Here is a 27,926-nt window from a genome sequence, read left to right as displayed (position 1 = left end):
ACTCCTAATTGCACAAGAATACTCCAGGCGGAAAATAATTTCTCTGGTTTATAAAAAACAAAAATAAAACGGTTTATTTCAACAGTGAACTTGGTTGGAACATTGGTGATGTTCAAGGGAGAAACTAGCACAGACTAACAGACATGACAGTATGAGTAAATTCTTATAAAAATAATTTTTCGTGATGCACTAGTTCCACCTATATTGTACTGCGCGAACTATTTACTATCTGTACACCCCTTATGTTATGTACAAGTTTTTTACTAGTTGGTTTCCACTCGTTTGTCAACACTGATCATCTGCCTCCAGGGATGCCTGATTTCATCAACATATTTGAAAATGACTCGTCACAATAAATAATTGGATTACGTTGATAATATATTTAACTTTTTCGCGATGTTGGAAGGTAAATGAAAAAAATAAACACAGTCTAGATGACAGACAGGATGTTTTTGATAGGGTAACGTGGCGCCATTATGACACATGTGAGTACTGTCCCTAATAATGGAATATTCGAAATGACCGTTAAAATGATTGAAGAATCTAATTTGTGTGTCCTGTCTGTGAAACTAGTACAAAACAATCATATGCTAGCTAGAAATCATGATAAATCAAATTTAAAAATCGACTAACAATTTTGTTATTTTAGATAGATTCAGAGCAAATTCAGCAGCTAGAAATTGTATATGGAAGATCTATAATAGAACCAAGTACAAATTATTTGTATTTGATAGAACTGAAACTGGAACGAACGTATTTCCAGCAAGCCGTGCTAGTTTTATATATTCGAACAGTTCTTCTATCAAATTTAAAACTGGTATAGGGTAACAGAGGTATTTTGGCCCACTTTAAGATTGATTTTATTTTGGCCCAGTTTGTGAAAATATCCACCAAATGTTGTAATATATTTAAAAAAAAACCTTCCGCAATAGGTAATTTAATGTGATTAGCTTCAAATTGATGCAACATGAAGTTTGTTAGGTGGACCAAAATATGTGAAGTGGTCAAAATACATCTGTTACCTTACGATGCTGTTCTATTTTTTCTACACGCAGAGAAATTGAGCATGTTTAAAATAACAAAACAGTTAGTAGTTTTTTAAAATTTGATTTATATTCATTTCAAGCTAGAATGTGATTGTTACAAACCAATTTCTCCCTTCAACAAAAACAATGATCTCAGTATGATTTGAATCAAAACTTTGGTTCAACCAAACGAAAAATATATTTGTTCAGGCTAAGTTTATTGTTGAAATAAACTAACTATTTATTGCATTTCAACCAAAGTTGAGTGTTATCGGCAATGTCCTTGTTGACTCAATCCTGCTATACCTTTATATGAAGAAAAAACTTAGTTCAATTGATCTATGATCTTATTTCTCGGATGATTTTTCAATGGGGCGTATAAGCAAATGACAGTTTCTCTTTAATCACTCTCTCTTTCGATTATTGTGGTGTGATCAAAAAGATTTTTTTTGATATCACTATTCTGTTTGAAAGTCGAAAGTTTCGGGTATCATTTCATGCAAAGAGTTGAGTGATAAACGTGGGCACCGCTTTGTAATTAATAGAAGAGAAAGTAAACAAGGAAAAACTGTCACTTGCTTATTCGCCCTATTGAAAAATGAACCGAGATTTGTGTAATGATACGACTAAGCTGGTTACTATTTAAATGGACCATATTAGTTTTATTTTTCATATAAACCAGAGCAATTTTTTTAATAATAAATTTAGCTATTTCAACTAACGCTTTTGTTTGTTGAGATTACTATTTTTTTTGTTATTAAGAATAAAATGATTTCTTTCAAACTAATAATTTACAAGGTAGTTTTTGATACTAAACGCAGAGAAATTGAGCATGTTTAAAATAACAATAACAGTTAGTAGTTTTTTAAATTTGATTTACATTTATTTCAAGCTAGAATGTGATTGTTACAAACCAATTTATTAGTTGACTTTTGAAATTCAACTTGGTATCAAGAACGATACCTAAATCTTTAACGGTAGACTCTCGTTTCAGTACAATCTGCGAAATGTTATAGTCGTAGCTAAATAGCGAGTGTTTGCGAATAAACGAGGCATTTAAGACCATTTAAGACCTGCGGAGAAATCCGTATAGATAGCGTCAACTTGAAGTCGCGCTTGTAGGGATAGAATTATAAAAGATGTATAAGACAATAGGTTCGTTGTAGTTGATAGTTTGGGCATAAAACCGTCTTGTGTTTCCGAGATGTAGTTATTGCAGTTATGCTTGATGAAGTCCAGAACTATATTTTCAAGTAACTTAGAAAAAGCGCATAGTGATCAATTAGCATAATACAAATTAGACTACATTTTTTAGAATGCAGAGTATTCCCAAGTAACAATTCGAATGCCTAATGGTTTTGATTGTAATTCATAGGAGTTTTGTAATTGATTTTTCAATCACTACCTGTTTTATGGCGACTATAATAAATGTCTCTTTTGACAAGTAATATCATAGTTTTTAAAGCTTCTATAAAACTTTTCACCCAGATTAACAACTGGACTAAAAATAAAACAATGTGTGCTAGAATAAAACCATGCAAACACTCTTAATATTGCTTTCAAACATTTTCTTTAAAACATTATTGTCAGTTAAATTCTTTCATAAATCTAGTTTTGTGTGTGTGCGTGTTCATTGGATGACAGTTTCACTCAGAGCAAATTTGAGGGTTCTAAAGTACATTTATGACACATTTGTTGTGAGCTATTTGATTTATTGCTTATTGGGTTAAGCGTAATTTGCATTAAAGAAAATTTCATGGCCGCCATTATGATGTCCTATACCGTAGCATTTATTGACATCAAATATACTTCGAAATGCAAAAACGAATAAAAATGATGGGCTTTAATGATTCATTTTCAGAACGTATACACAAGTTTTAATGCCACGAAATAGTTTTATACAAAAATGACGAAGAATTACAAAAAATAATTTTCAAAAATCATGGAGATTTTCGCAAAAACTGCATTTATTTCAAGGCGATTAGTTGTAATTCTTATTTTCATTCAAACATTCACGATAAAAATAAAAGCGCGTGAAGTTTTTAAGTTCGGAAAAAACCTAAAACTTGTAAATGAATTCTAATATATTCTTACTGGTTGCATTCAAAGCAGACATGACACACACATAGCCATGAAAAATATTATCAAAGCGACAATTTATTCACAGCGGAATTAATTCCTTCCGAATAAATAAAATGTTGATCGTAAAGCTGGTTTCAAAATTTTCTTGAATTTGGAGTTTTAAAGCAGGTTTTTGCTAATTCGTCACTTTGCTTTATAAACCTTATGAAGAATGGTCCACTTGGCAGGAATATGCTCTTATAGAGGCAGTAGGCTTTCGTGGAGTTTGAAGTTTTAATGCAAGATTTATTATGTAGCATTGAAGACAGCTACAAGTATTTATAATATTAAAATTGTTACTTGGGTTGTCAAGTGGAACAAGGTGTAATGGAAGAATGAAATGAAATTTTCAAATGGTTCAACAACGTTGCTGAGAAAAAAAAATTGTTGAAGATATGTCTCACTAATTTCTGTTTAATCACCTGTAACGATGCTGATATCCAGCACATAAACGTTATATGAAGTTCAGATAAAAGTTACATCGATTTCAGATAAGTAACATCTTGGTTGCATTTGATATTCAAATTATAGGTTATTGAAATTCACATAGAACATACGTTTTGCTAACAATGGTTTTTATTGTATGGGTCATGTGACTATATTTTATTAATAAAGTAGTAAGATTTACATGTAAAGTATTATGGAAAATTATATGTTTTTGCATATGAATACTAAGTGTAAATTTTCTTTAGTGTATGAACAAGATTTCTTTGCAACAAAGCTTTTTTTCTCAGTGCAGATTTATCCGCGTGTTTTTGAAAATAATCGATTATTTGTTCTTGGTTCGTCGCAAAATTTTATTATCAAAAAAATCATAACTGCGTCGATCCAATCGCGTTTTTGACGTGGTTTGGCGTCGGTGTCGATTTTTCAAAGTTTGTCATAATTTTCGCACTGAAAGCATTTATTTTTGTACTGAAATACCTGTGTAAGAATATTAATCGGCTTCTATTTCCTGAGAAATGTCTGGTAGTGAGCTTACCCCAAAAGAATCGTTGGTGAGTTTCTTTCCAATGTTTACGTCATGTTGCAAAAATTTGGAGCTTATTAAAAATTACATAACACTAGAGGCATATTAGTGATTTTAACGTCACTGTCTCACTAATTTTGTAGAGCTAGGGACAGAATTCCTCCCAAGCGACCATTTTACCACTGTCTTTCAAGTTTACATTCATGCATCATATACCTGTCTAGCATATTCGTTGTATGGAATCAGCATTATGACTTGTTTGATACGTGTTTACTTTTTGTTAAGATGCGGTAGTGACTCGGATGTCTGATTTGGTGAGAATGTGAAGTAGCTTCCACTTCAACAACTCGGTAACCTCGGTAAGATCTTTCCAATGTCGCTGATAGCATTTCATTGTTGGTAAGCGTAAATATAAGATACGAGTTCTTTCGATGTGCAAACAAACGTATAGGATATGATTGGAAAAGTTGCTCAAACTTATTGATTGATGTCTAAATCATCACTTTGGCCGATGAAACACGTTGGGGAAGAGCACTGTTTTATCAACTTTCTTACACGTTGTGCCTTTCATCAGTTGAACGCAGACGACGTTTTAATATAAATGACAAGATAAAAGAGCTTGGCACCTTGCTACCCCGAAACATGGAAGGATCTAGCAGCGACATCAGCGGAAAGGATGGGCGGGTCAACAAAGGAACCATCCTGAAGGGCACGGTTGACTACCTCAAGGAGTTGAAGCAGGAAGTTTGTGCTCTGAAGCGCAATGGTGACCTGCTGGTGGCGATCAAGAATGAAAACGTCATTCTGCAGCACAAGTTAGCGGTAATTTTGGGGTTTTATATCGTTTGAATATTTGGTACACTCCCATTGATTTCGAATACCTCCAAAGGCGTATTATGTTAGGGCTATTATAATTATTATTATTAAATATATTTTAACACAAACAGATTCTATTTCAGGCAAATTCGATTGTAAGTATGTGTTCGTTCTTTTATTTATTTCATTTCGAACTGTAGTTTTTTTTATTGATTGTCACTTTACTTACCCTTTCGAATTAACAGAAACGGTCGTTGGGAGGAATTTACTTTAAAAACCTAGAGAAGTCTGCGATCCATAGGTACTAAGGACAAGAAATTGTTTGTTTCATTTCGCTATTGTTTTCATATAACATACGTTCCATCTTTTTCTATTACATGAAATATTAATTACTCATTCCACTGTAGTCTCCATTTTTACGTGAAAATAGTAACTCTCAGGCTCTCGTTTCATTTTCAGTCAAATATCGATCAACAACTTCCACCGAATAAGCAGGGTATCGTCCGGGTGAAGTTCTATCTGTACGTGGAAACGTGCGAGAACAATTTGCAGTTGGAGAATCACGCCAAAAGATTGCAAAATTTACGGAAAGAGCTCAACTACATCAAGGAAACCGACTGGCAGTACGAATCTATCGACAAATTTTTCGGACAGAATTAAAAACATCTAGAAACTCTAGGCGAACAACTCTCTACCTCTGCAACACCTGCACTAGTGATTCTAACATAAAGCAACAATGTTTCGATTAATGGGAAAACTCGTGGGAGATATTTTCTCCGCAATAGGCGGCCATAGTGAGACAGTCGAGGAGAAAATGAAGCGCTTGGAAGCACAACTAGAAGACGACGACGACCAAAGCGCAGAAAACGATAAAAAACGCAAAGAGGAAGAACAGTCGAAGAATCCAGTAGAACCAACTAATTGTTTCATGCAAACAGGTAAAATTGATAAGGTTTCATGAATGTGTTATATTATTATTCGACATTTGTTTTAGGTAACATCACCAAAGTTGAAGCCAACTACATCATCATCGATGCGTCACTGTACGTGGATAAAATAGTCGTACAAGCTTGTCCCTTCCAACATCAACTCGAAGTGGGGGCCAGAGTATCATTCCTTGCGTATAAATCGAGTGACGAGGATTCAATTAAAGTGATCAAGTTCGAAGCTCTGGTCGGTGAAGTTTGGGGTGACCGCAATGAGATGTTACAATCGCAAGAAGAAGAGGTAATTTGAGATTCGCTAGGAGATTTGTTTGATGCTGATAGTGATATTTTCCTGTAGAGTAAACAACTGGTGGACGAGATTGATCCTACCTATTTTAATTACAATCAACGCAGCGAACAAGGAACGGTAATTGCAAAACGGCGTGGTCTGCTCACGGTGGAGACCGATCAGGGTGAACATTCGATTGAGATGGACAACCTGAAGTTGACTTTCATTCCGGAAGTTGGCGATTACGTTGTGTTGGATTCTTTGGTACAAATTGACGAAACATATTTCGACACCCGTGGGAACATCCTGGAGGTGCGAGGAATTGCCCCAACGCGACTTGTGCAAGGCACGGGATTCGTAACCAAAGCCGACAGTGAAGGTGGCGAGATTCGAACGGATGATGGCGTGTATAACTATCTCAAGGATATTTGTGAATCGGGACAGCTTCCTGGCCAGGGTGATAAAGTAGTGTTCGAAGCGGTGGAAAATGCCCAACTGAGTTACCGTTGCATCAAAATAGTGATTGAACAGGTTGCAGCTCGGTCAGTAGAAACCAGTAAGGAGGAGACAAAGTCTAAATACGATGATGATTTCTTCATGAACAAACGAGGCGTGAAAATAACCGATGACATAGTGGTTAAACTGAAGGACCTAAACGAGAGTCAACAGGTCGAAGTAATTATTCGGAATGAAGGTGAACGTAATCACAAGCTTTTGCGATCTACGTTTATGTCTAACAAACAGACCTCGCAAATGCGTCTAATCCAACCTACGGTGACCGATACAGCAATGCTGAAACCGGGAGATTCGATCACGTATACGTTCGAAATAACGGCCAGCAATTATGGAGTCAGTAAAGAAGTTTTCATGTGGGCATTTGGAGGAGGTTTCAAAATAGCAAGATATTTCACGGTGATTGTTGGTGATGCGGAACATGTTAGTAGTCAGAAAATGAACGAAGGAACCACCGCGGCACGGACGGCTGCTGGCGGTCATAAACTGGCCGCCTGGAACATATACAAACGTGGCGGTGAAGTGACACCGGGGCAGAAAATCAGCAAACGGGCCAACTTCATCGATATCAAGATAGGTAAGTACGACATACGGGTTTGGTTGTTTGGTTTTCCTTGTGATATTATCCTCTTTTTTCCATTGTTCCAGGGGGTTACCATGTTCCAGATGATCTGAAACAAATTCTGTTAAATCCGGCGACCAGTCGAAACGAAATCGACGACGAGTTGGATCGAACTCAGCGCTGTCTGCAGCGTCCACTGTGTCCGGAAACCTATCGGGCACTATTTAAAACATTCCTGTGGATGGAGGATGTTCAGTGTGAAATTTCGATTACCAGATTCAATATGGAACGTGCACATTTCACGCGGGAAGACAGCTATCTGGCGCTGCGAATCGAGAACGTCGGAGAAGCCAGACCATCGCTGATTCCCGGCGATAGGCTAGTAGCGACCACTCCGTGGATAAATCCAAATGAAGTGGGCAACGGGGCCTACATACACAAAATAATGAAGCATAAGATACTGGTCAAATTCAGCGAACATTTTCACGAAAAATACAACGGTGAGGATTACAAGATTATCTTCCAACCAACACGGGGTGCGTTTCAAAAACAACACCATGCAATACTGTGCGTTACGAGTGCCTTAGGCACGGATTATCTCTTTCCCACGAAAACGGACATTCGAGAACCTTGGATTGATTTGAAAATTAACGAAGCTGGTAACCTGGCAACTACGGAGTTCAACAACGAGTTCCAATGGTTCAACCCAAATCTGAACAACATTCAAAAGGATGCTATAAAAAATATCCTTCGTTCGGAGTCGAGACCACTGCCATATGTCATATTCGGTCCACCAGGAACTGGCAAAACCATGACGATCATAGAGCTTATTCATCAGATTGTGAAACTTTCTGCCGACAGCCGTATAATGGTTGGAACACCATCCAACAGTTCAGCGAATTTGATAACGGAGCGTTTGATTGAAGCTAACGTTTTACAACCGGGTGATTTCATTCGGATAGTGGGTTTGAATTACGTCGAACAAGAGCTAATTCCGGAAAATCTGGCTCCCTACTGTGGCACAGTCGATATTGCCTCGGAACGAACCGTGAAAGACGAAGTCATCATAACTGAGTCCGGTTTGAAACACAAACTTCAACTGAAACATCTCGGACGACACCGGATTACCATCGGGACTTGTGTGACTTTGGGCACTCTCATGCAAATTCGATTCCCACGAAACCATTTCACGCACGTAATAATCGATGAAGCTGGCCAGTGTCTGGAGACGGAAACGCTAATTCCGATGACCTTCATCAACAAATTCTGTGGAACGGTAGTCCTAGCAGGGGATCCCATGCAGCTCGGACCAGTCGTTATTAGTCCGTACGCCTCCGATCGAGGTTTCAATACATCTCTGCTAGTTCGTTTAATGGAAACTCCTTTGTATAAATCGGATAAAAACAGGTTCCCCGATACCGAAGGATTCAATCCTCGATTGGTCACAAAACTTCGCTACAACTATCGATCGATTCCCTGCATTTTGGATATCTACAGCGAACTGTTCTACGAGAGCTCTTTGTTAGCCTGCATTCCTGCCGAAGGCAGCATGGAGGCACAGTTTCTCGAGACCATTTACGACATTCTCCCAGTAAAATCCACCCAAAATCCACACTACGGAATGGTGTTTTGGGGCGTCAACGGCGTCAACAAACAAACGCCGGAAAGCCCTTCATGGTTCAATCCGGCGGAGGCCAAAAGTGTTTTCAACTTCTTATTGAAATTGTACAAAAAAGGTGTTCGTCCGGAGGATATTGGCGTCATCACGCCCTACCAGCAGCAAGTGAAAACCATCCGTCGCATCCTAGATGAAAGTAATCTACAGAAACCGAAGATTGGCAGTGTCGAAGAGTTCCAAGGACAGGAGCGGATGGTCATACTAATCTCGACGGTTCGAACATCGAAATCACAGCTGCAAAGCGATCTGCAGCATGCGTTGGGTTTCGTTTCCAGCCCGAGACGGCTGAACGTGGCCATTTCCCGTGCAAAGTGTTTACTGGTAATTTTCGGTAGTCCCCATCTGTTGTCGGCAGATAAACAGTGGCAGAAGTTGCTGCACAAAGCAGTCAACAATGATACGTACTGTGGATGTGATCTACCGGAACATGTTATTCCAACCGGAAGCATGAATGGACATCAACTCGATTTAGAATAAGAGTAAAAAAATATTCGATAGGTGTTTTATGGTAAACTATTTAGAGGATAATTATACAACAAGAATTCAATTGAATGGAATGTCTCAGTACAAAATTTCTAACTGTTTCGTCTGCCCATCAACGTCGTTACTTAAACAACCCTCGTTAAAAGCAGCTTCGAGTGTACTTCGACTGATTCTTGCTTGGGGTGCAGAGACGCGTTGATGATTAGATTAGAAATGAAACTTGAATTTTCTGTTGAACAAAATAATCGGGCAATATAAAAACAATCTCTCATCTTAACATAGGTGAACCTTACAAACATTAACTCCAGGGAAAGCAGCAGAAATGCAAACTAGAGCTTATTTTTCTTCAATAACCGGAAAACCTATCGTAATTCATAATTTATCTACTCTGAAAAATTACAACACAACTATGAAATTGGTATCATAATTTTTGGCACGACTTCTAACTTAACGCATTTTCTACTCAATCTGAATGTAGTTTTATTCTTTTCCACTCTAGAATTCAAGTACTCGGTAACAAATCGAAAAAATAGAGATCTTTTTTTGTTATTTTGGTGTTTTCAACTGTGACGGAATGTGTTCCAGAAGTTTATGATACTCGCTTATGCTTTTTTTCTGTTACCATTAGCTGATCTTCGTAGTTCGCAAGGTTTTCAGTATTTCAATGTCTATCGAAATGGACACTTTTTTCTACATTTTTGATACATACAAAAATTTAAAACTTGAATAACAACCGTTGCTGTAAATTTTTTGTTCCTTTAGAAATGGTACATTGCGTGAAGGAGATTAAATGATGTTAGTATTAAGAATAAATATTTTAAAGAACTGAGCTCAACCATATTTCAATATCACAGAGCCAAACTGAGCAAAGCAGAAGAAATAAACTTGATCATATTCAGTGAATCGAACTACTAGTAGCTTAACCTGTAAAACAGGACTTTTTGTATCCTCCAGTGGAAACTGAATAAAAAATGAATTACGACATAAGGAAGAGGATATTTAGCTTCATATTTCTTCCGAAACTCCTAAAACCTGAAGGGTGTATTCAATACAAAAGGCTTACGGAAAATCATCTGTAACTTTTGAACTGTATGAGTGAAAATTTTGAAATTTGAGTAAATCTTGATTAGACTTCCGGTGAAGCTCTCAAAGTGTTAGCATATCGTTTCGCACTAGTGCGATAAAATTTTGTGTATTTATGTTCGCGGAAGAAAAATTTTTTCTCGTCCTAGAGTGAATCCGTGTGGCGACGCCGCGAAACATCATCGGGAGTCAATGTAAAAGAATTTACAATCGAAAAATATAAAATAATCGAAAATAATAATACAACCAAACATAACCTACAAGAAAATACATGAACAATACATGTGCAAAAAACACAATCGAATTAAAACACAAAATTAAATTATAATCTAACAATACAAAGGCAAGATGGGCCATCACTGGCCTTAGCCTGTCACGTTTGTGACACAGCAAATAAAAAAAAATCTTGATTACTGTTGGGACCTGAGAGAAACACACGCGTACGGTACAAGATCAAGTTTTTATTTCTACAGAAGTGTTGGCAGTTTTGCAAGTCGAATCACAACATATGCCTGTTTCTCTAATAAAATAAATTGAATTTTCTTCCACACCTCTACTGCATTTGTATCAAACCTCCATCGTATAGTCCTCGAATCTCTTTGGTAGCGTTTTGAGGCGTGGTGGTCTGGTACTTCCATTTCCGACGTTTTCATTGATACTAGCGTTAGCCTTCTTTTGGTTCAATGATTCTCTTGTTGCTTTCACATGTGAAGTGTTGCGCCTGTAGACTTCGCCATCAGGAGTTTTCAACGTATCTATTTTCGCACCGATCAATCACGCGCGCCGGGGTCGGTAGAAATGTTGTATCTAACTTATTTTGTGGAACCATATTTTTCATCCATACTTCGTCCCCTATGCTTACTGTTGATTGTTTTGCACCAACTCGTTTATCCCGGTTCTCTTTTGTGTAGTATTTCACGTCGTCGATTTCACGGTACGATCTCGATCCCGCATTTCGTCATCTTCGGCAACATAATTATAGAAATTTGGAATCAAATCGCGGAATCTGCGACCGAACATCAATTGAGCTGGCGCGACGTTTGTAACGGAATGTGGAGTTAGTGAATACATGTAGATGTAATCTTGAATAGCTTCTTTCCAATCCGTACCATTCTGCTTACTTATTTTGAGAACCTTGAGGATCGATCGATTCTGACGCTCGACTTCGCCATTGGCACTTGGCCAGTATGGAGTCGTGTGTTTTAATTTGATATCGTAATCTACGCAATATTCTTTTAATTCTTGGGTGGAGAAATTCTTAGCATTATCGAATGTTAACATGAATGGTAAACCCAGTCTGGTAAAAACGTTCTTTAAAATGCGAATGACTTCACTGGATGTGGTACGGGTCGTTGGTTCAACTACCGTGTAGCGACTATAGAGATCGATCAGGACAAATAGATAGTACCCGTTCGGCAACGGTCCTAAGAAATCTCCCGACAGATGCACCCATGGAGCTTTGGGAAGTTCTCTAATTCGCAAAGGTTCCGGCTTGTCATAAGGTGCAACCAACTGACATTCAATGCACTCCTTACAACATTTTTCAGCATCTCCGTCCATGGCTGGCCACCAAACCGCTGCTCGTAGACGACGTTTCATCTTTTCTCGGCCTGGATGGCCTACGTGGGATAACGCGATCACCGTTTCCCTTAGCTTTTTAGGTACAACGATTCGGTCTTTTCTTAAAAGTATTTCTTTGGCGAATACTAACTCTGACTTGAACGGTGCATATTTTTTCAAGTTTTCTTCCCAAATGTCGGTTTGGAGCGCTTTCCTTACATCTTGTATTTCATGATCCTCTTCTGACGCTAGAATGATCTCGGTCATGCTGACAGCTGCAGGTCTGTTTATTTCTACAATCGCACAAAGAACATCCTCCGAAGCTTTATCAAAAGTCTTCTCTCCAAGCGAAACTGATAACCGAGATAAAGGGTCGGCAATGTTTATCTCCCCGGGAACGTGACGAATTCGGTATCGGTATTCCTGCATACGAAGCACCCAACTTTCCTGGCGTTTATTCGGTATAGAGGTTTCGTTGAAAATACCTACCAACGGTTTGTGGTCCGTTAAGATAGTGAATTCGAGTCCTTTCAAATACATCTGGAAACGTTCTGTGGCCCAGACTACAGACAGTGCCTCTTTATCTAATGTGGAATACTTTCGTTCGGTTGTTGTTAAACTTTTGCTGGCAAAACTAATGGGTCTCAATTTCCCCTCTACACGTTGCAATAATACAGCTCCTAGTCCATGTTCGCTTGCATCTGTCACTAGCGTTGTTGGATTGTGCACACTATAGTACGCTAAATGTTGTGTGTTTGACATAGCTCTTTTAATCTTTTCGAACGATTGCATTTCCGCGCTTGTCCACTGGAATTTCGTATGTTTATGTAGCATATTTCTTAGTGGAGAGGATATTGTAGACAGATTAGGGATGAATTTTCCAACGTAATTTACTAACCCCATGAAACTTCTCAGCTCCTTCACGTTTCTTGGATTCCTGAACCGTTGAATTGCATCAACCTTGTCGTTCATGGACAGGATACCTTTTTCGGACAGTGAATGACCCATAAAAATTACAGACGGTTTTCCAATTTGGCATTTTTCTAGATTTACTGTCAAACCATGTAGTTCCAATCGTGACAATACCGATTTCACTCTTGCATCATGATCCTTTTTGGTTCGAGCGAAAACCAATATATCATCTATGAATACCTTTGTACCTTTCAGTCCTCGCAAAACTCGTTCGATTTCTCTTTGAAACACCTCAGCAGAGCAATTCATTCCAAACATCAACCTTTTGTATCTATAATATGCATTTGGAGTTACGAATGTAGTAATAGTTCTCGAAGACGGAGTAAGTTCAATTTGGTGGAATGCCTTCACCAAGTCTATTTTACTGAAAAACCGACTTCCTTCAAGGTATGGCATTATTTCGTCGAAAGTTGGCAGAGGATGACGTTCCGGTATGATGGCATTATTTGCTCGTCGCATATCGACACATAGCCGTACGCTTCTGCCACCGTTCTTAGGTGTTAATACCAAAGGCGAAGCCCAAGAAATATTCAATGGAGCCGGTTCTATGATATCCTGACGCAGTAAATCCTCTAATTTTTTCTCCGACCAGCTTCTGAAGTGGTATCGGTAATCTCCGGCATGGTTGTTGAACCGGGTTGACGGCAGTATTGATTTTTAGTTCCACTTGCACTCCTTTCAATTTTCCTATCGGAGGCTCTTCCTTTGCCGAAATGTTAAAAACCTTACCGTGAATCTCCAAAATACCTAACTCCATTGATGATTTCTTACTTAGCAGGTTACCTCCTCTATCTGAATCGACCACGTAGATTTCGTGATGAACAGTTTTCTCTTTTGTGGCGATGTCCGCCTTTATAACTTTATGTACTTTTAATGACCCATCTCCATAAACCCGCAGAATCTTTTTAGACTTTTTCTCACTGCTCGTTTTGCATCCTTTTTTTCGTAATTCCTTCCACGTGTTTCTATTAATAACATTAACATGTGCACCGGAGTCGATAATCCAGTTCATCTTTACACCGCCTGTGTAACAAGTTACTATATCATGATCGGCTCCGATCACGCATATTTGCTGAATTTCATTATTAGATCCATCATCTTCCGAATCGCAGTCGTCTGAATTTGAACTGCAGCCACTTTTCTCGGATTCAACATAAAGAACCTGTTTACGTTTTGAACTAGACGTTTTCGTTGCCTTCGTTCTACACATTTTTTTAAAGTGGCCTACTAACTTGCATTTACCGTTAGTACTTGCGTTTCCAAAATTCTGGCTTCTTCGACGATTTCTCTTACAGTCATTTATTTCTTTTTTAATATCATTTCTCGTAATTCGTCCATTTGGCAACGGTCAAAAACCTGTTCGGTTATTCTTATGTCTAGTGCCGCACCGTATTCACAAAGACGGCCTTGCTCCTTCAACCGACTTACAAATTTGTCGACACTTTCATCGTTCTCCTGTTTCAGATTCCTGAACACGTAGCGGTCGTATGGGATACTCGTCATTGGCGCAAAATGATTGTCCAAAAGCCTGATAGCTTCGCGATACACATCGGAGTTAGCTGGTGGAACAGCATCATGACCGGGAATGTCGTAAAAAATGTCTTGCATTTCTGGTCCCGCAAAATGTAGTAAATACGCCTTTTTCCTTGAAGGTAGCGCAATACAGTTTACTTCCATGTATAGCTCCAGGGAGCGTTTCCATTTTTGCCACCTGGTTCCTATTGATGATGAATCCTTGGTGTCAAACGACGATAATATTTGCTTAGGGTTTTCCATTTTTTTTTTCGCAACTTTGGCGTGAACACTGTTCCCTCTATTGCACCGTCTCCTATTACACCGTTTTCTCTTGCAGCTTTTGTGCTTTACAAATACGAACCTTTTCCGCTTTGGCCCCGTCGGCGTTACTTTTTCAGTACTTTCTCGACGGAACGCGTCTATATTTATTAACCGTTGCACTTATGCAGTGCCAAAATCTTTCAGCATCCCGAAACAACTCGAACTACACGTTTTTACAGATCAAAATCCACTTCTCGTCGCCAAAATGTTGGGACCTGAGAGAAACACACGCGTACGGTACAAGATCAAGTTTTTATTTCTACAGAAGTGTTGGCAGTTTTGCAAGTCGAATCACAACAATTACATTTTTCAAGTTTCATGGTTCCATTCATTCACTATTTCCAATCATGTCGAAATAAATTACTTGAGAAAAAAATAGTGTGTGTGTGTTTAACCTATCCCAAGCCCCACTGTCTGGCAGCGGTTTACAGGAAAAAGATGTTTCCATGTGTGTTGAATCAATCGAATTACGATGACCCATTTCGTATACAGAGCAAATCATGTTCCAAGGTCACCGTTCTATCGACCAGCCTCGCCTAAATGAAATGTTGTCATCAAATAGATACGAAGTCTTCGATCCCTTGTAATTCGCAAGCAATCGACGCGTATTTAGTTTATGTTCTTCAGTTCTGTATGAATAATTAGCATTTTCCAAACTTACCAATACTCGAGTTTGCGTTCAATGTTACATTTCTTACTGTAGCGAAACCTTCCAAACCTTCAGTCTTCTTTACCAGCCAATTACACCATTGGAACATAATATGATATTGCATTTCTGAATATTTTTCTATAGACGCTTCTGCATGAAACACTAATAATAGAATAGAATTATTTATACCCAAACAGTTATTCTTGCTCATAAAACGTATTTTGCTCTACACGTCAATATATGTAAGGATGATAAGAAAAATGCTAATTTATGATTCAAAAGGATGCTGCAGACGGTTTTAATGAAAACAAGTTGACAATTGAACGTTACATTAAGGTCTGAGGACAGAGGGTCGCGTGTTGAGTTTTAAATCGACCACGTGGTTCGCTCAATCCCCTTTGCGCATCGTATTTCTCTTGTACTCTCTCGTATATGAGCAAACTGTATCGGGTTGCCAGCATACATTTTATTATTTTGATGAGAAGTTTCATCACATTAATCTATCGTATGGGTTGGACATTACATGGATTCCAATGAACAATGAAAAAATATTCAACTTTCACAAAGATTGAAGTTCTGTGGGTTTGGCAGCCTTGTCGAGCCAATTTTATTTCTCTCTTTTTTTTCAGAATGCTATCAGGAAACCAAAGCGAAAAAAATGACGGATGCATTGAAACTGACTTTGTTACACACTTAGAGTTTTTCCCCAAATCTCGGCAAAATTTTGCCGAGATTTGAACAGCCGAGTGCTCGGCAATCATCTCGGCAAATATTAAAACAACGGTAACTCTCGGTATTTTTCATTTGACAAATAATTTGCCTTCACCAAGATTTTCGGTTTCGAGAAAACTATAAATTACCGAGATCTTCGTCGCTTTTGGAAATAAACTACCGAAATTATCAGTGTTTAAGCATGTGAGCTAATGCCGAAATTTAAAGCAAATAATTAAAATAAAATTTTAAATATAAAATAAACATTCCTGCTAAAACTCGTTATCATTGATTTATTTATTTCAACACTATGTTGGTTGTTGAACTGATAGGTAAAAAAAGAAGAAAAATATGTCCCCAAACATATACGCCGTAGAATGGATGCACTTCCACGTTATTTACAGTAGAGAACACAATTAGGTTTTCCGCAGCAAATCAGATTTCGGCTACAACGAAAGTAATGGCTCGATAAAACATTGAATATTTAAGGAAATATATCATACCGGAGTCCAATCAATTTCATGCAGTAGATTAGCGTCGCGTGGATCTTAATCTCGTAAGAATGCTCTGGGGGATTTCTTGTAACGAATAATCTTTGAACATTTAACATATCGCTATTTTCGGATTCAATTTTTTTTGCAACTATCTCCATATGCACTTATTTACATCACTCAGTTTTGCACTGAAGAAAAATAGCTACTTTGATAAATCACCGAATTTCGGTTATCTAGGAGTTGTTTACCGAGATTTCGGTAAGTTAATATAATCAATTTGCTGATTTCGGCAAAACGACCAATTGCTGGTAAACACGGTAATTTACAAAACCGAATATCAGTATTATATTTTGAATTGCCGAGAAATCGGAAATAAAAAACCGAGAATTTTGGAAAAAACTATCTAGGCCGAAATTTTAGTAAAATATCGCTTTGCCGTTCGTTTTCAGCATTTTTTTTGCCGAGATGAAAATTAAGTTTTAAGTGTGTCTGTTTGTATCACGATAATACTTGGTTTGTATTTCATTCATTAGCTTGTCAATGATGAAGTTATAGTTTTGCTATAAAAATTGCTACAATCTAAAATAATACCTGTTATACGATATCACACAGCCAGGCTTTGTTGCTTCAGCAACATCAATGCATTGAACAGAATTGGACATTATTAGCATTATAAATGACAGTTACTTAGACAATCAACAATTTCTCACAATACCCATTTTATTGTATTCAACTCGTTTTTATTTCAACACAAAACCCAATGCTGTATAAATTCGCGTCACAATTTTATATGTAATTTTTGCTCACGATATAATGCCACCGTGTCCACCGTGCATTTCTCACACCACCTCAATACGAAACAGCAGCGCGCAAGCAATAAAAAAATGCGGAAAGGTTCATGTAAACTTTTTCAAATTTCGGTTGTTTTAGCTAAAATTTTAAAATTTTGAGTTGCATGTTCAGATTCTTTGTGAAATTCTGCTACAAACACTACTTTTCAGTTCTAAAATCATCCCCGTGGAACGGAACAGTTACCGTTTATACATTTCAAAAGCCAATTACGGCTCGGCAAAGCAAAATTTTAAAATTCTAAGAATACTTAGTTGTGATAAATTTGATTTCAAAAACTTAAGTGTTTTTGGTTTTTCGAAAATCGGTCTAGTTTGAATAATTGATCAAAAACCGCGATTTTCGCATTCCGTTACATTTCACCTTAATACATATTGCCAAAACTATATACAGAATTGTGCCTACTTCTCATCCTTCAACGCATTACAAAATCGAACCCGTTTTGTTACAATATTTACTTACTTCTGGTCTGACGCCACTTAATTTTTCATTTTCAAATATTATGATGAAATCAGGCATCCCTGCAAGCCAACGTTGCCAGGTATACCGATTTATCGGTATTTATACAGATATTTGACCTCTATACCGCAATACAGATATGTACTCCCAAAATACCGATAATTCACGGATCGTACAGATAAATACCGATTTTCGTTGATAGCATGGATAGACAGGAGAAAAGGTTGCTACGAGACCTTTTTTTTTTGGTCACCAAAATGAGCTTTGGTGACATTTCCGTGAACTTATGTTGACGAGATTCTGATACCGATATGGTACAGATCACCCCGGTGGTGCGATTGTCATCTGTATACAATTGGCTTGAAGCCGAAATTTTTGGTTCTTTTGGTTATAGTTCGCTGTCAAATGCTGTATTTAAGCAGTGTTCACATCTTTCTTCATGCGAGTGCACCAACATAAGGAAATGATTTCGATGGAATATAATCAAACTATAACAAACCACTTTTTTTTCTTATTCAAACAGAGGTCAAATTACTTGTTTTGCAGAGAATACTAGACAAGAGTAATATTTATATTGGGTTTGAAGAAATTAACTTTTGCCACCAGTATGGTTAGATTGTATGGTATGAACGTAGCTTAAAATATTGTTGACAACAACGCCACCAAAACAAAATGCGTCGGTTTCAGGAACCAGCTTCCATAGCAGGAGGGTGGATCGGTGTTGACAAACGAGGGGTAACCAACTGGTAAAAAAAACTTTTACATAACACAAGGGGTGTACCGATAGCACAGACTAACAGACATGACAGTATGAGTAAATTCTTATAAAAATAATTTTTCGTGATGCACTAGTTCCACCTATATTGTACTGCGCGAACTATTTACTATCGGTACACCCCTTGTGTTATGTAAAAATTTTTTTTACTAGTTGGTTTCCCCTCGTTTGTCAACACCGATCAGCTGCCTGCAGGGATGCCTGATTTCATTAAAATATTTGGAAGTGAATCGTCACAATAAATTATTGGATTACGTTGATAATATATTTAACTTTTTCCCGATGTTGGAAGGTTTACCATTTATTTGACTCAACGTTGTTCATCTAGACTATTTTTTATTCTGTTGGTATTCTTCACCCGAAATTAAGTGGCGGCAGACCAGAAGCAAGTAAATATTGTAACAAAACGGGTTCGATTTTGTATTGCGTTGGAGGATGAGAAGTAGGCACAATTATGTATGTAGTTTTGGCAATATTTATTAAATCTGTATCCTGCATGAAATTCGCATGGACGTATACAAATCAATACATTACAGGTAATTCTGCATGAATGGCAACTCTGTTGGTAAATGAAAAAAAATAAACACAGTATAGATGACAGACAAGATGTTTTTGATAGGGTAACGTGGCGCCATCATGACACATGTGAGTACTGTCCCAAATAAAGGAATATTCGAAATGACCGTTAAAATGATTGAAGAATCTAATTTGAGTGTCCTGTCTGTTAGTCTGTGCCGATAGTATCACGAAAACTTATTTTTATAAGAATTTACTCATACTGTCATGTCTGTTAGTCTGTGCTTCAGACTTTGAACATTCTGAACGGCCATCTATGATGATGGAGTATTCATGCGTTGCCCGATCGATTTAATGCATAAAAAAACCTTTTCTGTTGTAATTGTATCACGTGAATAAACGGAGTTCGACCTTCCTTGGCTTCAATTCATATGGCATCCAATTGCATTTAATCGTTGGCAAATGACTGGTTGAGTAGCTTCAAGTGATGTTGCAAGTTCCTCATGCGTTCGCAAAGGGGTTTTGATCGAGCAATTTCTCCAATTTTCTAAACCTTCGCAAACCACTTCCGGCACGTTCGCTCAGCTATACGCGAAACCAACCATATGCAAAACCAACACTGTTTCGTGAAGTGTTTGTTTGATGCAACTACCCTCGGTCAGTTTCAGTTTTCTCAAGCGAAATCGACATTAGTGTAATAATCGAATTTCAACGTTATTGCGTTAATTTTGAATGAAAGAATATATGCAAAAACAGTAGGTACTTGATTTCGGAATGCTTGTTGGTCAGTAAAACGCAGTAGTTTCAGATAAAACTTGTATTTTTAATTGGCTGTATAAACATAACATACTCTGGGAAGGATAGTAAATAGTGCCATTTTTTTCGATCAGACTTAATTTGACAAATTTGCATTAGATCATTAGATTTACTGTAATATTCATTATTTTTTTTCTAGGAACCGACATATTGTCCATACTAAGAAAGAGGCTTTTACTTGATGCTTTATCTCCAGTCAATGAATGTACCGAATATAGCAGAAACAATGCTGGATTTAAAATACTTCTTTTTTTTCAGAATGAGTATTAGGTCATATTTCTCTTAGCTCATATAAAAATAAAAGTTATTTCACATGCTTCGGTTGGTGTGATCTCATCAGGGTACAGATATATGCTCTATTTTTATTTTCTACTTGTTTATGGCTTTCTATTGTGAGGGAATATGTATCGGTAGAAATTGGCCTCGTACTCGATCTACAATGTTCATGACAAATAATCATAGAATGAAGTTGATTCATTTATTATTAGTGCATAATAGTTCCATATTTTTATGCTTTCAAAACAAATTATTCTAGGACGAATAAATAAACTATAACATATGGTTGTTAACATTGGGTTAGAGTTTCAAAACAAATAGGAAATAATGTGTTATGAGAATATCGAGCAATATGTTGCGCTCGGTTGATATAGAATCTATAATGCTCTAGATATTGGCCACATCTGGGTGGAGAAGCTCTTGCATGCTCAACTCTCAATCGTATGATAAACCTACTTTGACTCCTTTGTGTAACACTCGCGTTTCCACATTTACTCACTTCGAACTACCGCCGCCATCTGCAGACCTGGCTGCACCGTTGACTTTTTTGGTTTTCTGCCGACTTTTCATTTCAACACGGCGCATGCAGGTTTGCAGATATGGGTCAATGTATGATACGTATAGTTTGCGCATTAAATGCACACGCACCTTCTTCTACTGGAGCGGAAGCGTTTGGACGAAGTTGGCAATGTCGGCGTCACTGCGTACCACCTCAGTAAACTTTTCGGGAAAGTCCTTACTGATCTGCTTCACGAAATTAAACACCAAGTCGCGACACTCTAGAAATAGGGAACAAAAAAAACAAATTCCGGTTCGAATTAGGTCACTGACTGTACTGATGGCGTGTGAAATTTACCGTCATCATTGTGTTGCTTCTTGTACAGAACCTGTAATGCAATGATCAGGACACGGCCAAGTAGCGGGATTAAATTATCATTTCCTTGCCGGTAGATGACGTCCAGGCTACGGAAAACGGCCAAATTCTCTTCGAAATCTTCCCGAAGTGGTAAGTATTGGACGAAAACTGGAAGAACCTGGAAATAGGGGTGAAATATTGGTAATTGGTCTTCTGTGCGAAAATGGTTAAATCTTAGGCTTAAACTCACTTCCTTCATTGGCACTAAACTACTGTTGGTGGTGATTAAACGTGCCAAAGCACCGCAGATGTTGTCCAAGGTGCCGGCATGCTGCTCTTTAGCGACAACGCCGGAAAGTGATGTCAAAATTTGTGGGTAGTGCCTGTAAGATAGCAATTGAGATGCTTTGCTAAATACAATTGACCACTATCGGATGACGATCAAACAGGTCAGATTAGACAACAATAAGTGTTTTGAAAATAGCATAAACTTGACGTCTGCTTGGCGACTTATGTTGAACCACGAATTGTCATTATTAGCAGTTCAACAGAAACTGATGAGTCGAAAACGAAACGTAAAAATAGGTCCTAGATACGGGATGTATTTTTCACCCACAAAGTAACTTACTTGTATGAGCATTCATTGCCGTTCAGAACCATTTCCCCGATACCGTACACGGCGTTGTTTCGCACTTCATTGATACGATCCTGCACGCACGACAGGAAAATTGGCAGCAGTGTTTCAAACCAGTTCACTGTGAACTCTTTAAGGCCGCTGAAACACTCGGATAGGACGCCAAGGGCGAAAGCGCGCTGTAAGTCGTTTGTTTCGTCTATCTGTTTCGTTTTTTCCTACGCAAAACAAAAAAAAAAACATAAGTACTAAGCACAGCATGATAAACACTAAAGCTTACAATTTTTTGAATAAAGTAAGGCCAAACACGTCCAAAGTAAACCGCAAACTCCGCCGCTGGTAGAGCTCGTCCAAACTTGGGCAATATGTCTCCGGCCGACTCGATAATTGCTTCATCGTATTCACTTTCTTCCTGTTCTTCGTCGATCGGCTCGTCAAACTGGCAGGCTACTTTTCCATTCAAAACGTCCACTATGCATCCAAAAATGGCATCCTTCTGTCCATCGGCTTGAAGGGCAGCAGCACCCACTTTCTCCATGATGTCACTGTAGGCATCCAATCCGGACATGACCACCGAGCGTTCCTCGTCGGTGCGAATAATTTGACTTAGCTTGGGAATGAGTATGAGAATGGTTTGATTCACACCTTCCACATTGCCTAGCTCGTGTAGCGAAATGACGAACTGCTTCAAAGCATCAATCGAAGCTTTGCGAATATCCTCACTTGGGTGATTGATTAGTTTATAAATTTCCTCGAAAGCAGTTTGGATGAATGGAGCAAATGCCGGTCCCGTGTGCTCAGCAAACTCCATCAACGCCAGAATCGCTTCTTCTTTCTCATCCATGAACGCATTTTCCACTGTGTAACCAGCGAGATCTTCATCGTCTTCGTTGTCATTGTCGGAATTTTCAATGTCGTACTCTTTGTCATCTTCCTCATCGTCGACACCGTTCGGAAGTTCAAGATCCTCTTCGTCATCTTTATACGTTGGCACTATTCCTTCCGTGCTCTTGACACTTTCCAGCATGGATTCGACAATCTTATTCAAAGATCCGGCCATGTCCTCTTTGACAGATGCAGCCATGGATGCGAACAGATTGTAGCAACTTCTCCGTAGATCTGGGTCATTGCAGCCATCTAGCATTGTAAGGCCCAAATTGAGAGTGTCAACTGCCAGCGGTAGAAAGTTGTCCCTTCCAATCGTTCTGACCAATGCTGCAAATGTGTCGATCGCCTGGGGGCGCAAAGTGCAAATGTTTTCGTCTTCAGTTTTAACCAAATAAATTTTCAGACAATCGATCAAACGAGGAAAATATGGTAGCATGTTAGATTTAGCTGCATTTGCGGTGGCTGCAATGGCCGTCAGCGAAAGTTCCCTCAGATGTACGGTGTTGCGTGCGTCCAGGGCCTCGAACAGACGTTCCATCAAAATCGGCAGATGAGGTGTTAGTTGATCTTCTAGATTCTCACAGAATGTCTCAAGGGCATAGAAAACACGATCGATGTGTGGTGGTTCCTTACCACCACTTCGGATTTGCAGGCAAAGTTGTTGTAAAAATTCAAACAGAATCGGTAGTATCTCTTCAGCATACTGTGATATCTCCGGCTGGAGATGTTCGGAGAATTGTCCCAATGCAAACAGGGCCGCGTTTCGAATCATCGGATTAGGATCTGTGATTCCAGTTTTTATCACATCCAGAAGTGGTTTCAAATATTTACTGCATATATGTTCGGAGCAACCTTCGGCTATGACTGCAATCGAAAGGTACGAAGCTTTCTTTGCCAGGGCATCTGTTCCACGAAGAGCCGGTTCCAACAGGGCCATCAAGGTTGGAATTAGTTGTTTGGGCGGGATATGCAAAGCCAAAACGTCCAGCGTTTGTGCAGCGCAAGTACTGGGAGTGGATACTTCATTGCTACCGAAGTACTCTTCATCCTCTTCTTCTACGTCCGGCGCGACACGCATCAACTTAAACAGTTCAATCACAATAGGTTCAACCAACTTCTGTTTGATGATCATTTTCTTTTTCGATCGTACCAACCATCCAATGTAGGTGATCGCTTTCACGCGTACGGAATCTTCTAAATCATTCATTTTAGCTACCTCTAAGCAGAACTCGATCAGAAGTTTCAGGTGAGGAGTAAGAATACGCGAGGATTCATCGGCTAAGTTCTCCAAAATGTCGAATGCTTCAATGAACTTGAACGTGTCTTGTCGGGCAAATCCTACGAGCGCTTTAACTACGTACGGAATCGAAGCCTGGTAGGTATTCTCTGCCGTTGGATGTCCCGTTATAAATGAGACCATGTGTGACATTCCCAGCAGAATATTGTAAACAACTGGAGTGCTCATGTTTCCGCTAGCTGCCGTTGCCATCAGTGCAGAGGAAAACAGCTGACAAACGGCATCAAAGTGTGGAATGAATTGATCAGGCGACGTAGAAGTTAGTGTAGCAAATGCCGCAGAACCTATTTCCGCGAGCTTTGGGTCGCTGGAGCTGGTGCTCTCAAACATGAACTTGAGAACTTCGTTCATCCAGGCTTCATCTTTGGCTGCCTCATGACGAACCAATACACCGACAAATCCAGTGATAGCGTTTCGTACGGACTTTTCCGGTTCCTTGACGATAGCTTCCAACATTCCTTGTTTGATTAAAACCTGCTGGTCGGCAGGAACCTGCTGCCAATGGCGCAGCTTGCTAAGTTGCTTTTTTAGTAGCATAGCGCTATACTGACGCACTTGAGCATCCTTGTTACTAACGGCAATCTCACACAGCTGTGGAATAGTTTCCGGGTGCTTGAAAGCTTCTTTTAACTCGGCAGTTGCCTACGGATAGAATATAAAACTACATAAGCTATGCTTTAAACAAAAATTCCCTTTTTTCAATCGATTGTATATCTCATTACAGATACCATTTCTAAGCTATTTTAAGAATTCAATTAGTAACCATAGTGGTTTGATCCGGAAATTGCGAATTTCTTTACAAGAGCATACATCGTGTAGCACATGCAACGTGCTCTCTATACCTAGATGAGTCAGTTTATAATAAATTAGGAAAGAACAGAGAAAAGAGGAAGATGCTTCCAGCGAGGTGTACACCGGAAAATGAATGAATTATTGCCTATGGGTGGAGATGCCATCATCATGTACAAACAGTGTGGCAAAAGCGATAATGTTTGAATAATTTGCAACGCATAGAAACTTTTTTAGATGTTGCATTGCATGAATAATAATGAATGCAGGTTCCTTTTGCGATCTGCACCAGTAATTTCAGCATAGATCTTACTCAAGTTAACAAAAAAAAACGTCGATCCTACTAACCTGTTGTATTAAATCACTATCAGCAACGAGCAGATTTTTAATAATTTGCTCCATTTTTATGCAATCACAGGGGCTCACTTTTTTAGTTTAGTTTAAATCTGATTTTAATCGCACAAAGACTATATAAATTTCAAATAAGGCCCAATTTTCTCAAGAATGCTGATATTTGTCAAGATTGAATCCAATTTTTATTAACCCGCAAGTTTATGAATAGGAGTAGTCAATACTTCGAGATCACAAAAATTTTCACTACACGTCCTTCCTTGCTGGTAATTTTTTTATTAAAGTTAACCTCAAATAACAAAAATGTGCGAATTTCTGATAAGAATAAACGGCGGAAAGGAGATGTAACACGGTTGTTATGAGAGTTTATACAGGAATGAAAAGGAAAACAACATTTTAGTACATCTGATTTCGAAGTAAATTTGCCACTACAGTTCGAATGGACTTCGTCGAATTACTTCTGACAGCTAGCTTAATCCCGATTATACACGCAACAAGAAATTCAAAATAATAATATATTTGATCACGTTACTACACTGATAAAAATTTGTACGATCGATTCATATGTAATTAGTACTTCAATATAATGTGCTTTTTCATTTCAATGCATAACCAACGCGATTTGTTTTAAGATTTCACTAAGAATTCACTAAGATGCAAGATCAGAATATTTCTCACTAAGCATTGATGTGCTTTTTCTTTGGATGTGATGTGTTTCGCTATTGAATCGAACTACATGTGTTATACACTTCATTTTCTAGTGGAAATGAGTACAGTACAAATGTATGTACAAAACATTTGATTCGGTCAATCTTATCGTTTTGATGTGAATTTCAGATAAATGTAGCATGATTTCTACTTAATATCAACAGGTTTTACACTCATTTTATGAGTTAAGGTGAAATGTAGCGTCATAAAATGCGCGCAAAATTTTATCCGCTTCAGTTGAACGAACCGTCGCACAAAGCATACCAAGAAAAACGGACACATAGAAACAAGAACTTTTTTCGATGATTGAGCGCAGTGGGTTTACCTCTCGTTATATTGGCTTGTAAAAAAGACTGAACGTAATGGATTTTGAATCCTTCACACTTTGAATATATGCTAATACAATCGTTATTGTTAGTGATCACTCTTACACTAGAGCTATAAATCATGAGTAATTATGAATGACTAACATGAGGTTATATGTATATGTATTAACCAACTTGATAACCATGTATATGCCTGTTGTTTATCAATGTTTATCACATTGTTTATATCACGATAATACTTGGTTTGTATTTCATTCAGTAGCTTGTCAATGATGAAGTTATAGTTTTGCTATAAAAATTGCTACAATCTAAAATAATACCTGTTATACGATATCACACAGCCAAGTTTTATTGCTTCAGCAACATCAATGCATTGAACTCAACAGAATTGGACATTATTAGCATTATAAATGACAGTTACTTGGAAAATAAACAATTTCTTACAATACCCATTTTATTGTATTCAACTCGTTTTTATTTCAAAACAAAACCCAATGCTGCATAAATTCGCGTCATAATTTTACATGTAATTTTTGCTCACGATATAATGCCACCGTGCCCACCGTGCATTTCTCACACCACCTCAATACGAAACAGCAGCGCGCAAGCAATAAAAAAAATGCGGAAAAGTTTATGTAAACTTTTTCTAATTTCGGTTGTTTTAGCTAAAATTTTATAATTTTGAGTTGCATTTTCAGATTCTTTGTGAAATTCTGCTACAAACACTACTTTTCAGTTCTAAAATCATCCCCGTGGAACGGAACAGTTACCGTTTATACATTTCAAAAACCAATTACGGCTCGGCAAAGCAAAATTTCAAAATTCTAAGAATACTTAGTTATGATAAATTTGATTTCGAAAACTTAAGTGTTTTTGGTTTTTCGAAAATCGGTCTAGGTTTTGAATAATTGATCAAAAACGCGATTTTCGCATTCCGCTACATTTCACCTTAAGTGTATATTTTCATGAATTTCATGTGTTCTATAAGTAGTGATAGTTCAAATGCCTTGCATATGATGCTAGCGTGCAAATTATTTTCAGTGTACACAGTAGAACCGAACATCGAACGCAAAGTGCACGAAAGCTTTTGATCGCGTTTCGAACAAGATTAAAGCTTACATTGTGTATCACTAGAACTAAAAAGTGACTAGGCACCAAAGCAAGAAGCAAAACGACGTGATTGGTATAGCGCGGGGTTCGAGTTTTTATGGCTCGAAGAGGCGAATGACCTTAGGGTTGAAGTCTCTACAAACGAAACAAAAACAACGTACCCGCTCAAGCACTGGGTAGGAGAGTATTTTTTAGGTCGCTTGTAGTCTTCTCTACTGTGCCAGTCGCTGCCTGGCTATCGTCAAAAAATGCTTGGGTCGACAAAATTCACTGGGTACCTAGTGAGTGTTATCGAGCCGCATCGGTCTGATAAACGGCCCACTCCTTCTTTTTAATATCTTCGACTTCATTAGGTATTCGTCAATCTCGCATGTACATACAAAAAACAAATCTTTAGATGAGGTAAATGAGATTGGAATATGAGCATGTTTGGTGTGAGAAAACAATGTTATGGGCAATAATATTTTCAATAGTAAGTATACATGAAAAGTAATAACTTATTTATCTTCATATGTACTTTTTTTTTTGAAAAACCAAACCAAGGCGCTAAAAATGTAGAACTGATTCAAAGTGGTTCTGCCAGTCTTA

The 27,926-nt window shown here is 38.1% G+C and overlaps 2 protein-coding genes across 4 annotated transcripts; one reads left to right on the top strand and one right to left on the bottom strand.

Moving 5' to 3' along the window:
- The first annotated feature begins 3,947 nt into the window (after positions 1 to 3,947).
- On the top strand, positions 3,948 to 10,374 carry LOC131434412 (probable RNA helicase armi). Of its 3 annotated transcripts, none has more exons than XM_058601089.1 (7): positions 3,948 to 4,144; positions 4,402 to 4,475; positions 4,568 to 5,233; positions 5,392 to 5,870; positions 5,927 to 6,159; positions 6,217 to 7,237; positions 7,309 to 10,374. In XM_058601089.1, the coding sequence occupies exons 4-7, from the start codon at positions 5,669 to 5,671 to the stop codon at positions 9,375 to 9,377; spliced, it is 3,525 nt and encodes a 1,174-aa protein (XP_058457072.1). In that variant the 5' UTR covers positions 3,948 to 4,144; positions 4,402 to 4,475; positions 4,568 to 5,233; positions 5,392 to 5,668; the 3' UTR covers positions 9,378 to 10,374. The 3 variants fall into 3 exon arrangements, with proteins under 3 accessions (XP_058457072.1, XP_058457073.1, XP_058457074.1); XM_058601090.1 differs by having other exon boundaries at positions 4,402 to 5,233; positions 5,392 to 5,555; positions 5,612 to 5,870; XM_058601091.1 differs by lacking the exons at positions 4,402 to 4,475; positions 4,568 to 5,233.
- Positions 10,375 to 20,089: 9,715 nt separating this feature from the next.
- Positions 20,090 to 25,564, bottom strand: LOC131435686 (importin-4-like). The gene is made up of 6 exons (XM_058603828.1): positions 25,192 to 25,564; positions 22,150 to 24,696; positions 21,864 to 22,087; positions 21,486 to 21,618; positions 21,236 to 21,413; positions 20,090 to 21,158 (listed from the first exon to the last, which is right to left on the bottom strand). The coding sequence occupies exons 1-6, from the start codon at positions 25,243 to 25,245 to the stop codon at positions 21,034 to 21,036; spliced, it is 3,261 nt and encodes a 1,086-aa protein (XP_058459811.1). The 5' UTR covers positions 25,246 to 25,564; the 3' UTR covers positions 20,090 to 21,033.
- Between the last annotated feature and the right edge of the window lie 2,362 nt (positions 25,565 to 27,926).

This window comes from Malaya genurostris, chromosome 3 (assembly GCF_030247185.1).
Source record: "Malaya genurostris strain Urasoe2022 chromosome 3, Malgen_1.1, whole genome shotgun sequence".
NCBI classification, from domain to species: Eukaryota; Metazoa; Arthropoda; class Insecta; order Diptera; family Culicidae; genus Malaya; species Malaya genurostris.
This window is presented reverse-complemented; position numbering and strand designations above follow the sequence as displayed.